Source organism: Chelonoidis abingdonii, chromosome 4 (genome assembly GCF_003597395.2).
Source record: "Chelonoidis abingdonii isolate Lonesome George chromosome 4, CheloAbing_2.0, whole genome shotgun sequence".
NCBI lineage: Eukaryota > Metazoa > Chordata > Testudines > Testudinidae > Chelonoidis > Chelonoidis abingdonii.
In genome coordinates, this window is record NC_133772.1 from 120241150 (window position 1) to 120255417 (window position 14268).

The window sequence follows — 14268 nt, forward strand, 5'->3', positions numbered from 1 at the left end:
GCCTTATTCAAGAACCTTGCAATTATTGTATGTATTTGATTCCTTTAACCAATTTTAACTCTCACCTCTTTCTTTTTATAAATAAACCTTTAGATATTAGATACTAAAGGATTGGCAACAATATGATTAATGGGTAAGATCTGAGTTATATATTGACCTGGGTATGTGGCTGGTTCTTTGGAATCAGAAGAACCCTTTGGTTGATGAAATTGGTTTTAAATAACTACTCATCATTAAGTGTAGTGTCTGGGTGTTGAATCCAGGACTGGAATACCTAAGAAGGCTGCATTTCTGACTTCTTGTTAGCCAGTGTGGCAAGACAGAAGTTTACTTTTGTTGCTGGATTGGTATGCCTTATGAAAAATAATCACCAGTTTTGGGGTGTATCTGTCCTATTTCTCAGCAGCATATCCTGAATTTGGTATTCTCAGTTCTGACCCACTGAGACATGGTGACACATGGTATAGGCAATGAGGACTTAGAGTCCAGAGGAACCCCACAAGATTTTCCAAAAATGCCACTGTTGGAACAGATACAGTGCCAGGGACCAGCTGCAAGGCATCCTGTCCCTGGACCTGCTCCTATAAGAATGATGGTACCGAGATTTTGATTTGTATGAAGAGGTCCTAGTCCTTCTGTAATGGGATACTAATGAAACTCCTCCCATAACAGCAATGAATCTAAAACTGAGAGGGAAAGAAGGTCCCTGACTGCAATACAGAATCATAAAATATGGGTTCGAAGGGACCTCAGGAGGTCATCTAATCCAACCCCCTGGTCAAAGCAGGACCAAGCCCCAGACAGATTCTTGCCCCAGATCCCTAAATGGCCCCCTCAAGGATTGAACTCACAATCCTGGGTTTAGCGGGCCAATGAGAGGTGTTGTTGTACCAAGAGCATAGTGTATACCACAGATGAAATCAAAGCTGTTAAAGGTCCTGGCAATAGAGTCAATCTCAGTGGTACTGAAAGTGGTGCCAGAAGCAACAACTTGACATTGCTAGACAACAAATGCGGTATTGGGGAACATTTAGCTAGGGCTGACTTATTTCTAAACTCAATACCAGACTTTTTTTCTCTGAGTCTCTGTCAGTGACCTGGCTCTCAGAAAGGGATTGGGCTTCTTCTGGCTACGGGCATGTCTATCTTCTGGTGTTTACACAGTACCAAAGAAGGAGAATGCCTTCTGTCTGGTTTTCCCAACATGGAGAATATAATTCGTCCCAATAGCTTCTGTTATTATTACTTCTATTTTGCTTACAGAGAAATTCTACTAAGAACTCATTTTTATAGGTAAGATACAATAAATTATATTAGAGGTGGAAATTAAATACTTTTTTTAAAAAAAATGGTGCTATGTGATACAACGTAAGAGTCATTTTGTGAAGTTGGAAAACCAGAAGTAGTGTATCTTTAAATTAGCCTTTGGGAATAGTCAGATTCTTGTGGAAGACAAGAGTTTTAGCCAGATTAAAAAGCTGAAAGTTGACAACACAATCATCTGGGTATACTTGATGAAGTAGGGCTTGTCTACACAGTAACTTACTCTGCACCAGCTGAGTTATAACTTGTAATGCACACCAATGTTGCCCACACTAACTGGCCGGGCCCATGTGGATCCTAGCACACCAGAAGTTCTTTACTGTGTGTTAATGTAGTCCTGTTTCAAACAGTAACATTATCACAAAGTAGGGAACTTTTAGTGCATGCCAGTAAGGTCCACTTGGGCCAGTTAGTGTGCAACATGCTGGTGCAAAGTAAAATTTACACCCTAGCTATTGTAAACTAAAGCACCTTAGAGACTAAACAATAAAAGAATAACAATTTTAATGTGTCTGGTGAAGTGGGTATTCACCCACGAAAGCTTATGCTCCAATACATCTGTTAGTCTATAAGGTGCTACAGGACTCTTTGTTGCTTTTTACAGATCCAGACTAACAAGGCTATCCCTCTGATACTTGACAATTTTAAGAATGTTTGGAAATGAAAAGTGGCAGAAATACTTACTTCTGCTTTTGAACATCCAAATTAATTAGATGAGGGAATGAAAAACCCTCAATAATAAGGGCTTTGAAGAGTACAGAACTATTAAAACTTCTCAATAGGAGTGGTGAGACCTATATTCACTGTGTCTCAGTGCCCAACTCAATGCACTTTCCTCTAGGTAAATGGGACTTTTAATGAGGGAAAGCAGAAGCAAAAAGGCCTGCAGCAGGATCCATCCAGAAGTTCAGGTCTGCGTGGCTGCCTCAGATCAATCTAGAAAGCTCAGTGAAGCCTGGGAGCAAATGCAGGGCAGCTGGAACATTCAGAAAATTATGAGGTAAACTTTTTGCAGATTTTAACTCTTCCAAATCTGAGCATATTTTTACAACTACCAGCAAGATGCCATTCTGGTCTCAGGACTATCCCTCTGCCAAATGTCAAGATTTTGCTTTTGTTGCAAATCACTACCTAATTCTTAAAAATGGCCAAACAGTTTTTCAAAAAAAAAAATATTTTTTTTAATTTAACAAGAGACAATTGACAACAATAAGTGTTTGGTGACCTCAATACAGAAGTCACTACGGCACTACTTATGTTTTTCTTTTTCTAAAATAGCAAGATGTGTAATTTTGTTAGTGAGAAAATAACACTTGAATTAGAGAAATCACTGGGAGAAAAAGGGAAGATATTTCTAATAAGAGGTTTTTTAGAAGGGAAAATAGCGAACTGAAGTTCAGAGACAATTGTAATATTATTCTGAATATAAGTTGCATTTTCAAAAGAAGAGATAATAGAAGAAAATTTTAATGTTAAAATTGATTCAATAATATACAGATCTACTTAAAATTAACTCAGAGCACTGGAACATATCTTTAGAATAATATTAGAAATAATGGGTTAACAAAGGCTTGGAGATGGAAACACAGTAGAGAACAACTATACTCCTTTCATTAATTCTTACCAAATATACTTGAAATTAGATTACCTCTTTCTCAATCAAACGTAAAGCTCTAATAATAAAGACATTACTTGGAACCCAGATTGGGCTTTAAATGGGAACTTAATACATTATTATAGGATGTAATAATAAGTAATATTCCTGGAGACATCTCCCATAACATAAAGTAAGTATCAGAAATAATTAAACAATAGGTTTAAAAAGCACTAGATAGAGAAGGAGTGAACAAATTAATGAAGGAATTGTTAGAGATAGAAAGCGAACAGGTGGAAAGATATAAAATGGTCTTCTTTGAGATAGAGGTATCAGGATATTTGCTAAGTAGACTTTCAAAGTCTATAGCAGGAGTTAATCTCTGCAATCATTTCAAACAGTGGTGGCCCTTTCAAACTATGCATAAGAGTAATGGTAAATGAAAGACAAAATATTAAACTTTTTGTGAACTTGTAAATTCCTCATTTTTTTAAAAAAAAACTTTGAGATATATGAACAGGTATCCTTATCTGTGCTGTAACATCCTTCCACGAAATACCATGTTCACAAAGTTCCACTGATGAAATTTCAGTAATTTCTGGCAGGGGATGCTAGTCTTATTTAAGATATCTGAAAGCCTTAATTTTGTTGAATGCTAGATTGAAAGAAGGGAAGAAGCAGCAAAAGAAAGCCTTAAAAAATAAAAAAATAAATAAAAAGAGCTATTGTCCAAATCCCTGCCTTTCCCCTGGAAAGGAGGTAGGGGGAAAGCAGAGATTTGAATACATTTGGCTCTTGCTTAGAGACTCTGATTACGGTTGCTAGGATTCTGGTCAAAAAGGGAACCTGCCAGTGTCTGGTTAGCACTGCTGACCAGACACGAAAAGCCCGGTTACCTGCAGTAACTGGTCTCTGCCACTGGGGGGAAGAGAAGAAGGAGACTGGCAGGAAGTGAAGCAGCTGCAGTTGGCCACCCTAACTGTGGTATTTCCTTTTCTTGAACTGTCTCAGTCATGAGAAACTGACTGTCCACTCCAGGTCATTTTAAATGGACCACAACCCATCTTGTCAGGATATTTCAGAATCTTAGTGGGGATGCTAGGTCAATTACAGCTCAAAAATAGTATGTTTATTTTACTGTATATCAGAGCAGTTATTTATTGATACTAATATATTTGGCTAGCTCCAATCATCCTTCAATGTACTGGGATCTTGCATAATTGTAAAAAATGACAAGGTCCAGCAGCTTCAGCAATTGGCTGAGAGGCTGCAACAGAAGTGCTGCTGAAAGTGATGGTATGTTTCAGTATGTCTGTACTCTTTTCATGAGATAGTACTGAATCAATATTTAGGACAACATTAGAAACAAATATATTGCAGGAGGTGCCTCCTTTTCAATGTGTCATAAAACTGAGGATTTGAGATTATTTCATATGATATGGCACCTTCGTGGTTATGTCTGACCAGTGCTGAGTGTATAAGTGCTATTGTTGTTAGACAAATTTCAGCATAGCTAGTTGCAATATGACTATCAAAATGTCCTCTGAAATTTCTGTTTCAGTACACTAGTCCTCATTTTCTGTCCTGTATTGTTATACAGTGTTACTGCATACCGTGAAAAAGCTGCTGTGTTACAATGTAAGAGCGGTTGCATCTCAGAGGGAAAACTTCTCTTACTGCTACGTGCTGTGACTATTTCACAAAACTGTTGCGAGCCTTATTGAATGTTTGAAGTGCTTAGTGATCCCCAGATGAATGGCCATTATAGAACTGCACATTATTAATTCTTATAGTGCAAATAAATTCTTCATATTAATATACATATACATTTATAAAACATTTCCATTAACTTTTTTTTAAATAGACATTACATTTTCAATCTATGAAGAACTTCCTCTTTGATGGTATAAAAAAATGATAACACTATTTTACCTTTATATCCCTGGTCTGTTTCCCTGAGATCAATCACAGTAATTGGTTTAAAATTTAAATCCCACAGACGAACACAGCCATCCCTGCCACCAGTGGCAAAACCCTCCTCACATGCATTCATGCTGAAAATTCCTGCCTAAAAAGAAGGAAAAAAAGTTTTAAAATATGTACAGTTTACAGTTACTGTTATGCAAAGCAAAATTCTTCTTCATAGTGATAGAAATATTTTCCCTTTTGTTATATGGTATAAGGCAACATAAATTATACAAGTACGTTTTATAATTGAGTCAGAATAAATGGAATAATTAAAGAACAATTTTTACTATTATGGATTTTCTCCCAATGTTGTAATGGAATTGAAAGTGTTACAGAAAGCACTTCATAAGAACACAAGAATGGTCCTACTGGGTCAGAGCAAAGGTCCATCTAGCTCAGTATCCTGTCTTCAGACAGTGACCAATGCCAGGTGCCCCAGAGGGAATGAACAGAACAGGTAATCATCAAGTGATCCATCCCCTGTTGCTCATTCCCAGCTTCTGGCAAACAGACACTAGGGACACCATTCCTGCCCATCCTGGCTAATAGCCACTGATGGACCTATTCACCATGAATTTACCTACTACTTTTTTGAACTCTGTTATGGTCTTGTCTTTCACAACAGCCTCTGGCAAGGAGTTCCAAGGTTGTCTGTGTGTTGTGTGAAGAAATACTTCCTTTTATTTGTTTTAAACTTGCTGCCTATTAATTTCATTTGGTGACCCCTAGTTCTTGTATTATGAGAAATAGTAAACAACACTTCCTTATCTAGTTTCTCTACACCAGTCATGATTTTATAGACCTCAATCATATCTCCTCTTAGCCGTCTCTTTTCCAAGGTGAAGTCACAGTCTTATTAATCTCTTCTCATATGCAAGCCGTTCCATATCCCTAATAATTTTTGTTTCCCTTTTCTGAACCTTTTCCAATTCCAATAGATCTCTTTTGAGATGGGGCAACCACGTCTGCACACAGTATTCAAGTTGTGGGGCATACCATGGATTTATATAGAGGCAATATGATATTTTCTATCTCTTTCTTAATGATGTTCAACATTCTGTTCACTTTTTTGACTGCTGCTGAATAGTGAGTGGATGTTTTCAGAGAACTATCCACAATGACTCCAAGATCTCTTTCTTGAATGGCAACAGCTAATTTAGACCCCATCATTTTACATGCATAGTTGGGATTATGCTTTCCAAAGTGCATTATTTTGCATTTATCAACATTAAATTTCATCTGCCATTTTCTTGTCCAGTCACCCAGTTTTGAGAGATCCTTTTGTAGCTCTTCTTTTTAGTTACTATCTTTAGTAATTTTGTATCATCTGCAAATTTTGCCACCTCACTGTTTACTCCTTTTTCCAGATCATTTATGAATAAGTTGAATAGGACTGGCCCCAGAACAGACCCCTGGGAGACACCACTATTTACCTCTCTCCATTCTGAAACCTGACCATTTATATTTACCCTTTTGTTTCCTATCTTTTAACCAGTTACCAACCCATGAGAGCATCTTCCTTCTTACCCATGGCAGCTTACTGTGTGTAAGAACCTTTTGTGAGGGACTTGTCAAAGGCTTTATGAAAATCTAAGTACACTATACCCACTGGATCTCCTTCGTACACATACTTGTTGACTCCCTCAAAGAATTCTAGTAGATTGGTGAGGCATGATTTCCTTTTACAAAAAACATGTTGACTATTTCCCAACAAATTATGTTCATCTATGTGTCTGACAATTTTGTTCTTTACGATAATTTCAACCAATTTGCCCAGTACTGAAGTGGCCTGTCATTGCCAGGGTCACCTCTGGAGCCCTTTTAAAAAATTGGTGTCACATTAGCTATCCTCCAGTCATTTGCTACAGAAGCTGATTTAAATGATAGGTTACAGACTACAGTTAATAGTCCTGCAATTTCACATTTGAGTTCTTTCAGAACTCTTGGGTGAATACTATTTGGTCCTGGAGACTTACTGCCGTTTAATTTATCAATTTGTTCCAAAACCTCCCCTAATGATACCTCAATCTGGGTCAGTTCCTCAGATCTGTCACCTAAAAAGAATGGCTCAGGGTTGGGACTCTCCCTCACATCCTCAACCATGAAGACCGATGCAGAGAATTCATTTAGTTTCTCCCCAATGGCCTTATTGTCCTTGAGTGCTCATTTAGCACCTTGATCGTCCAATGGCCCCACTGGTTGTTTAGCAGGGTTCCTGCTTCTGATGTACTTTAAAAAAAATTGCTATTACTTTTTGAGTCTTTGGCTAACTGTTCCTCAAATTCTTTTTTGGCCTTCCTAATTGTATTTTTACACTTCATTCGTCAGTGTTTATCCTCCTTTCTATTTTCCTCACTAAGATTTAACTTCCACTTTTTAAAGGATGCCTTTTTGCCTCTCACTGCGTCTTTTACTTTGTTGTTTAGCCACGATGACTCTTTTTTAGTTCTCTTACTATGTTTTTTAATTTGGGGTATACATTTAAGTTGAGCCTCTATAATGGTGTCTTTAAAAAGTTTCCACACAGCTTGCAGAGATTTCACTTTTGGCACTGTTCCCTTTCATTTCTGTTTAATCTCCTCATTTTTGCATAGTTCTCCTTTCTGAAATTAAATGCTATGATGTTGGGCCACTGTGGTGTTTTCCCTGCCACAGGGATATTAAATTTAATTATATTATGGTCACTATTACCAAGCAGTCCAGCTATATTCACCTCTTGGACCAGATCCTGTGCTCCACTTAGGACTAAATCAAGAATTGCCTCTCCTCTGGTGGGTTCCAGGACCAGCTGCTCCAAGAAGCAATCATTTAAGGTGTCAAGAAACTTCATCTCTGTATCCCGTCCTGAGGTGACATGTACCTAGTCAATATGGGGATAACTGAAATCCCCCATTATTATTATTATTGAGTTTTTTATTTTAATAGCCTCTCTAACCTCCCTGAGCATTTCACAGTCACTATCACGATCCTGGTCAGATGGTCGGGAATCATAGAATCATAGACTATCAGGAGGTCATCTAGTCCAACTCCCTGCTCAAAGCAGGACCAATTCCCAACTAAATCATCCCAGCCAGGGCTTTGTCCAGCCTGACCTTATAAACCTATAAGGAAGGGGATTCCACTACCTCCCTAGGTAACCCACTCCAGTACTTCACTACTCTGTGAGTGAAAAAGTTTTTCCTAATATTCAACTTAAACCTCCCCCACTGCAACTTGAGACCATTACTCCTTGTTCTGTCACCAGATACCACTGAGAACAGTCTAGATCCATCCTCTTTGGAACTCCCTTTCAGGTAGTTGAAAGCAGCTATCAAATCCCCCCTCATTCTTCCCTTCTGCAGACTAAACAATCCCAGTTCCATCAACCTCTCCTCATAAGTCATGTGCTTCAGACCCCTAATCATTTTTGTTGCCCTCCGCTGGACTCTTTCCAATTTTTCCACATCCTTCTTGTAGTGTGGGGCCCAAAACTGGACACAGTACTCCAGATGAGGCCTCACCAATGTCGAATAGAAGGGGAATGATCACATCCTTCAGTCTGCCTGGCCAATGCCCCTACTTATACAGCCCAAAATGCCAGTAGCCCTTTTTGGTAACAAGGACACCACTGTGCTCATATCCAGCTTTGTCCCAGTGTACCCTAGGTCCTTTTCTGCAGAACTGCTTCCTAGCCATTCGGTCCCTAGTCTGTAACAGTGAATGGGATTCTTCCGTCGTAAGTGCAGGACTCTTGTTGAACCTCATCAGGTTTCTTTTGGCCCAGTCCTTTAATTTGTCTAGGTCCCTCTGCATCCTATCCCTACCCTCCAGCGTATCTACCACTCCTCCAGTTTAGTGTCATCTGCAAACTTGCTGAGAGTGCAGTCCATGCCATCCTCCAGATCATTAATGAAGATATTGAACAAAACCGGACCCAGGACCGACCCTTGGGGCACTCCACTTGAAACCGGCTGCCAACTAGACATGGAGCCGTTGATCACTCCCGTTGAGCCTGACAATCTAGCCATCTTTCTATCCACCTTATAGTCCAATCATCCAGCTCATACTTCTTTAACTTGCTGGCAAGAATACTGTGGGAGAGTGTATCAGTATAACCTTACAGCTGTATTCTTATTATTAGAGCATGGAATTTCTTTAGCCATAGAGATTCTATGGTACAGTTTGATTCATTTATGATTTTTACTTCATTTGATTCTAAGCTTTCTTTCACATATAATGCCACTCCCGCACCAGCATGACCTATTTTGTCCTTCCGATATATTTTGTACCCTGGTATTACTGTATCCCATTGAATATCCTCATTCCACCAAGTTTCTGTGATGCCTATTGTATCAATATCCTCATTTAATACGAGGCACTCTAGTTTATCCATCTTATTTAGACTTCTAGCACTGGAAAATAAGCACTTTAAAAAATTGTCTCCTTTTAGCTGTCTGCCATTACACGATGTAATTGAATGGGACTCTTTTTTATTTGCCTGTTTCTGATCAGACCCTCCCTGTATTTTATCATTTTCTATCCTCTCATCCTCACTAGGACACAGAGATTCTCTATTAATAGATCTTCCCCTAAGGGATATCTGAACCATGTGCTCCTCCGCACCAGTCGGCTTTCCCCCCACCCTTAGTCTGAAAACTGCTCTATGATCTTTTTAATGTTAAGTGCCAGCAATCTGGTTCCATTTTGGTTAGGTGGAGACCATCCGTCTGGTATAGGCTCCCCCTTTCCCTAAAGTTTCCCCAGTTCCTAATAAATCTAACCCCCTCTTCCCTATACCATCATCTCATCCACACATTGAGACTGCAGTTCTGCCTGTCTAACTGGCCCTGCCCGTGGAACTCGGAGCATCTCAGAGAATGCTACCATGGAGGTTCTGGAACTCAGTCTCTTACCTAGCCTAAATTTGGCCTCCAGGACCTCTCTCCTATCCTTCCCTATATCACTGGTACCTACATGTACCATGACCACCAGCTCCTCCCCAGCACTACACACAACTCTATCTAGATGTCTCGAGAGATCCACAACCTTCGCACTTCAACTTCAGGATGGTATTTAAGCACATACTTAAAGATATATACTTACCTTCCACTAGTTTAACTGTAACGTGATTAAGTGCTGTCCTAAATCAGTACTTGGGCCTTGTCCACATGAGAAAATTGAACTAGTTTAACTTAAGGTATGAATTTAAACTGATTTAGTTAAACCAGAGCAAACCTCTGTGTGAATACCCTTATTCTGGTTTATACTGGTTTAGTTTAAATTGATAAGGAATATGATTAAGCTAAACTAAATAAGTCATTCTTAAACTGAAATAGAGGTTTCACCGTTTTCAAATTTCATATATTTTAAGATCAGAAGGGACAACTATGATAATCTGGTCTAGGGTGACCAGATGTCCCAATTTTATAGGGACAGTCCTGATATTTGGGGCTTTTCCTTATATAGGCACCAATTACACCCCACCCCCTGTCCAGATTTTTCACATTTGCCATCTGGTCACCCTACTCTGGTCTGAACTCCTACATAATACAGGCCATAGAACTTCTCTCAGTAATTACTGCATCGAGTCCATAACTTCTGGTTGAGCTACAGTATCTCTTTTACAACGCTATCTAATCTTGATTTAAACACTTTAAGTGAGAGATAATCCACCACATCCATAGGTAAATTATTCCAGTGGTTAATCACTCTCCTTGTTAAAAATCTGTCTTATTTCTTAGTCTGATTTTGTCTAGTTTCAGCTTCCGGCCAGTATATCCTCTTATGACTTTGTTTGCTAAATTAAAGAGGCTTCTAATATCAGTAATCTTCTCCCCATGAAGATACTTATAGACTGTGATAAAGTCAACTTTTAACCTTCTATTGGATACTTGCTATAAAAGTGATATTAACAAACACGCAAATATCGCTTTTCACAGCATTACTTTTATCATTGAGCCTGCAAAAAAACCCTACATACATAAATTGCAATGATCTGGATGTGTATACATGCATTTTTTTTGTTTTATCTACAGTTAATTAAGTATTTTAGGAAAAAACTGTCAATACGCTCACCAGTAAAAGTTGGTGGCCACACTCTGAGGCCACCAAAAAATGTGCGAGAACCCGTTTAAATAGATTGAGCTTCTTAAGTATCAGAGGGGTAGCTGTGTTAGTCTGGATCTGTAAAAGCAGCAAAGAGTCCTGTGGCACCTTATAGACTAACAGATGTATTGGAGCATGAACTTTCGTGGGTTAATATTCACTTCGTCGGATGCACCAACGAAGTGGGTATTCACCCATGAAAACTCATGCTCCAATATGTCTGTTAGTCTATAAGGTGCCACAGGACTCTGAGCTTCTTAAGTCTCTCAGCGTCAGACAGGTTTTCCAGAACTCATATCACTCTTGTAACTTTTTTTTTTAAAAAATCTCTTTCCAGTTGTACAACACCCTTTTGAACCTGTGGACACCAGAATTGAACGCAGTATTCCAGTAATTGTCTCAGTAATTCTGCATACAGTGGTAATAACATCTTTCTACTTTTACTTGACAGTCTACTGCTTATAGAGCCCAAAGGATTGCATTGGCTTTCTTAGCCACCGCATTATACGAAAAGCTCACATTCAGATGTTTATCCACCATGACCACTAGGCTCCTTTCACAGTAAATGCTTTCCAGAATACAACCCTCTATTCTATAAGTGTAACCTACATTCTTTGTTTCTAGGAGATGGTCTACACTATACTACTATTACTTTGGTATAACTTTGGTATAACTCAGGGATGACACAGTTATACTGATTGAACTTCCAGTGTAGACAGCACAATGTCGATGGGAAGACTTCTCCCACCGACACAGCTACTGCCTCTCAGGGAGGTGAAGTACCTACATCAATGGGAGAAGCCCTCCCGTCAGTGCAGGTAGCATCTTCACTAAGTGCTACAGTGGCACAGCTTGTGGCTGCAGCACTGTAAGTATGGATAAGTCCTAGGGGTCTGACCCTGAATTTGGCTGCATTAAAATGCATGTTGTTCAAGTGAGCCCAGTCTATCATTAGATCCAGATCAGTCTGTGGAACTGATGTGTCAGTCATTATTTATCACTGTTTACCACTCCACAAATTTGTGTGTCATCTGCAAACTTTACCAACAGTGATTTTATATTTTCTTCCAATTACATCAATTTAAATTAACTGGAGCAAATTTCTCAGGTAGACACACCAGTAGAGTAGAACTGGTTTAATGATGTGGACTACAGACTTTGATTGAATGGGATTTTTGCCTATTTACTACCTACCTATCTCAAAAAACAGTAGAATTAATGTGTTTGCTGATATTCAGTAGTTGAGAGAATTGCTAAAATATTACTTTCATCCTGATGCTGACGATCATAATGCTGCTGCTTCTTATACCTAAAACAAGTTTAGTTTCACACTCTTTTGCCTTAGGACTTCGTCTAACCTCAGCAAATATAAATAGAAAGACTTCCACTACTTTACTGGAGTTTGGATCAGGGCTTTAGTTGCCATTAGTCTGCTCTTTTAGGTAATTCGGCAAAAAGTCAAACAGAGCAACGAAAATGATCAGGGGGCTGGGGTACATGACTTACAAGGAAAGCCTGAGGAAACTGGACTTGTTTAGTCTGCAGAAGAGAAGAGTGAGGGGGGATTTGATAACAGCCTTCAACTACCTGAAGCGGGGGTTCCAAAGAGGATGGAGCTCACGTGTTCTCAGTGGTGGCAGATGAAGAACAAGGAGCAATGGTCTCAAGTTGCAGTGGGGGAGGTCTAGGTTGGATATTAGGAAACACTATTTCACTAGGAGGGTGGTGAAGCACTGGAATGGGTTACCTAGGGAGCTGGTAGAATCTTCTTCCTTAGAGGTTTTTAAAGAGCAGCTTGACAAAGCCCTAGCTGGGATGATTTAACTGGTGTTGGTCCTGCTTTGAGCAGGGGGTTGGACTAGATGACCTCTTGAGGTCTCTTCTAACCCTAATCTTCTATGATTCTATGAAAAAAGCATGACTGGTATATCCAATATTGAAATAAAGATAAATACAACACAGCTGCCTAATATATTGTATCTAATCCTGATTATTTTTTTTTGCCAAGAGTCCTGATCTTATTGATTCAAAAGTCATTTTCAAAAGTGACTCAGTCGCTTAGGAACTTAAATTCCATTTTCAAATATGTGTAGCATTTAGGTTCCTAAGTCACTTAAGAGCCTTTAAAATTTTACTTTCTCTCTATTTTTTAAATGTTTAAACACATACAAGCAAACAAAAGTAACAATCAAAGGTGACACCACCTGGCACCACCTTATTCACCACTGTCAATATAATTAGGATATGTTTTGCACAAAGTATGCCTTGTAAGGTATTATTCTAAAAGTCTTGATCTGCTAGACATTAATATCTCATTGGATTGCATGTGCTATCATCGTATGTGAAGTTATGAAGTTTGGCTATGTATGTGTTACTGAAACATGTTGTGAGATTGAAAACACCCACAAGCAGCCTTTCAAGTACAACAGTAAAAAGGCCAAACAATGTTAATGTCTTATTGATGAAATGCACACAAGCACAAGGATTACTCCAGGAACTGTGTACAATAGAAACCTCTCAGAGATAGCACTACACAATGGGAACTGTTTGACCCAGGTCACAGCAAAAGAGTTTTCCAGCAAGTGGAAAGAAGATATAAAGGTGGGAAATGACATCATGATGGTACTTCACTCTCCTCACAACAACATACATGGAAATATCTGAGAAGCAAAGACTGAACTAGGGGAAGTGATGGTCTCAGGCTAAAGGGGTTCTTTATGTGTATGAAAACCTGGGAAACCCAAACTGCAAAGCAAAGGCAGTTTGTGCCTTACGAATCTGCTAGCTTGGTTATCACTCAGGGTGAGAATTTGCTAATTCATATCCTACCTATCTAGTATGTTAAGCTCAGTTTGCGGTTTTGTTTATCTGCTAGGTAATCTGCTTCGATCTGTTTGCTTTTACTTATAATCACTTAAAATCTTTCTTTTTGTAGTTAATAAATTTTATTTTATATTTTAATCCAAACCTGTGTGCATTTGACTAAGGTGCCTGGGGGAAAATCTCAGCTTGGTTACCACAAGTGTGCATGGTCCTCTTCACTTCGAGGGAGAGGCAGACCAGGTATTAAACCCATACACTGGCCAGATTTGACCAGGCCAGGATTGTACTGCTCTGGGGTCCTAGGCTGGTGGGTTGATGGTTAGAGAACCTGCATGTAACTGCAGCTGGGTGTGTCCCTACCTGTGTAAATGCTGTTGAAAGTGCAAGCTTGGAGGCCTTTGCAGCTTTTAAACAGCAGCACAGTGTGAGAGGAAGCCCAGGCTGGTGGGTCAGAGGGCTCAGTGGTACCCCAGTTC

General features: G+C 39.2%; 1 protein-coding gene across 2 annotated transcripts in view; it reads right to left on the reverse strand.

The window, feature by feature from the left end:
• EML5 (EMAP like 5) overlaps nt 1–14268 on the reverse strand; it is a 328115-nt gene that overhangs the window by 202271 nt on the left and 111576 nt on the right. For both annotated transcript variants that reach the window (XM_075065608.1, XM_075065607.1), the window contains exon 6: nt 4850–4985. In XM_075065608.1, coding sequence (XP_074921709.1) covers nt 4850–4985 — 136 coding nt within the window. The remainder of the gene's footprint in view (nt 1–4849; nt 4986–14268) is intronic.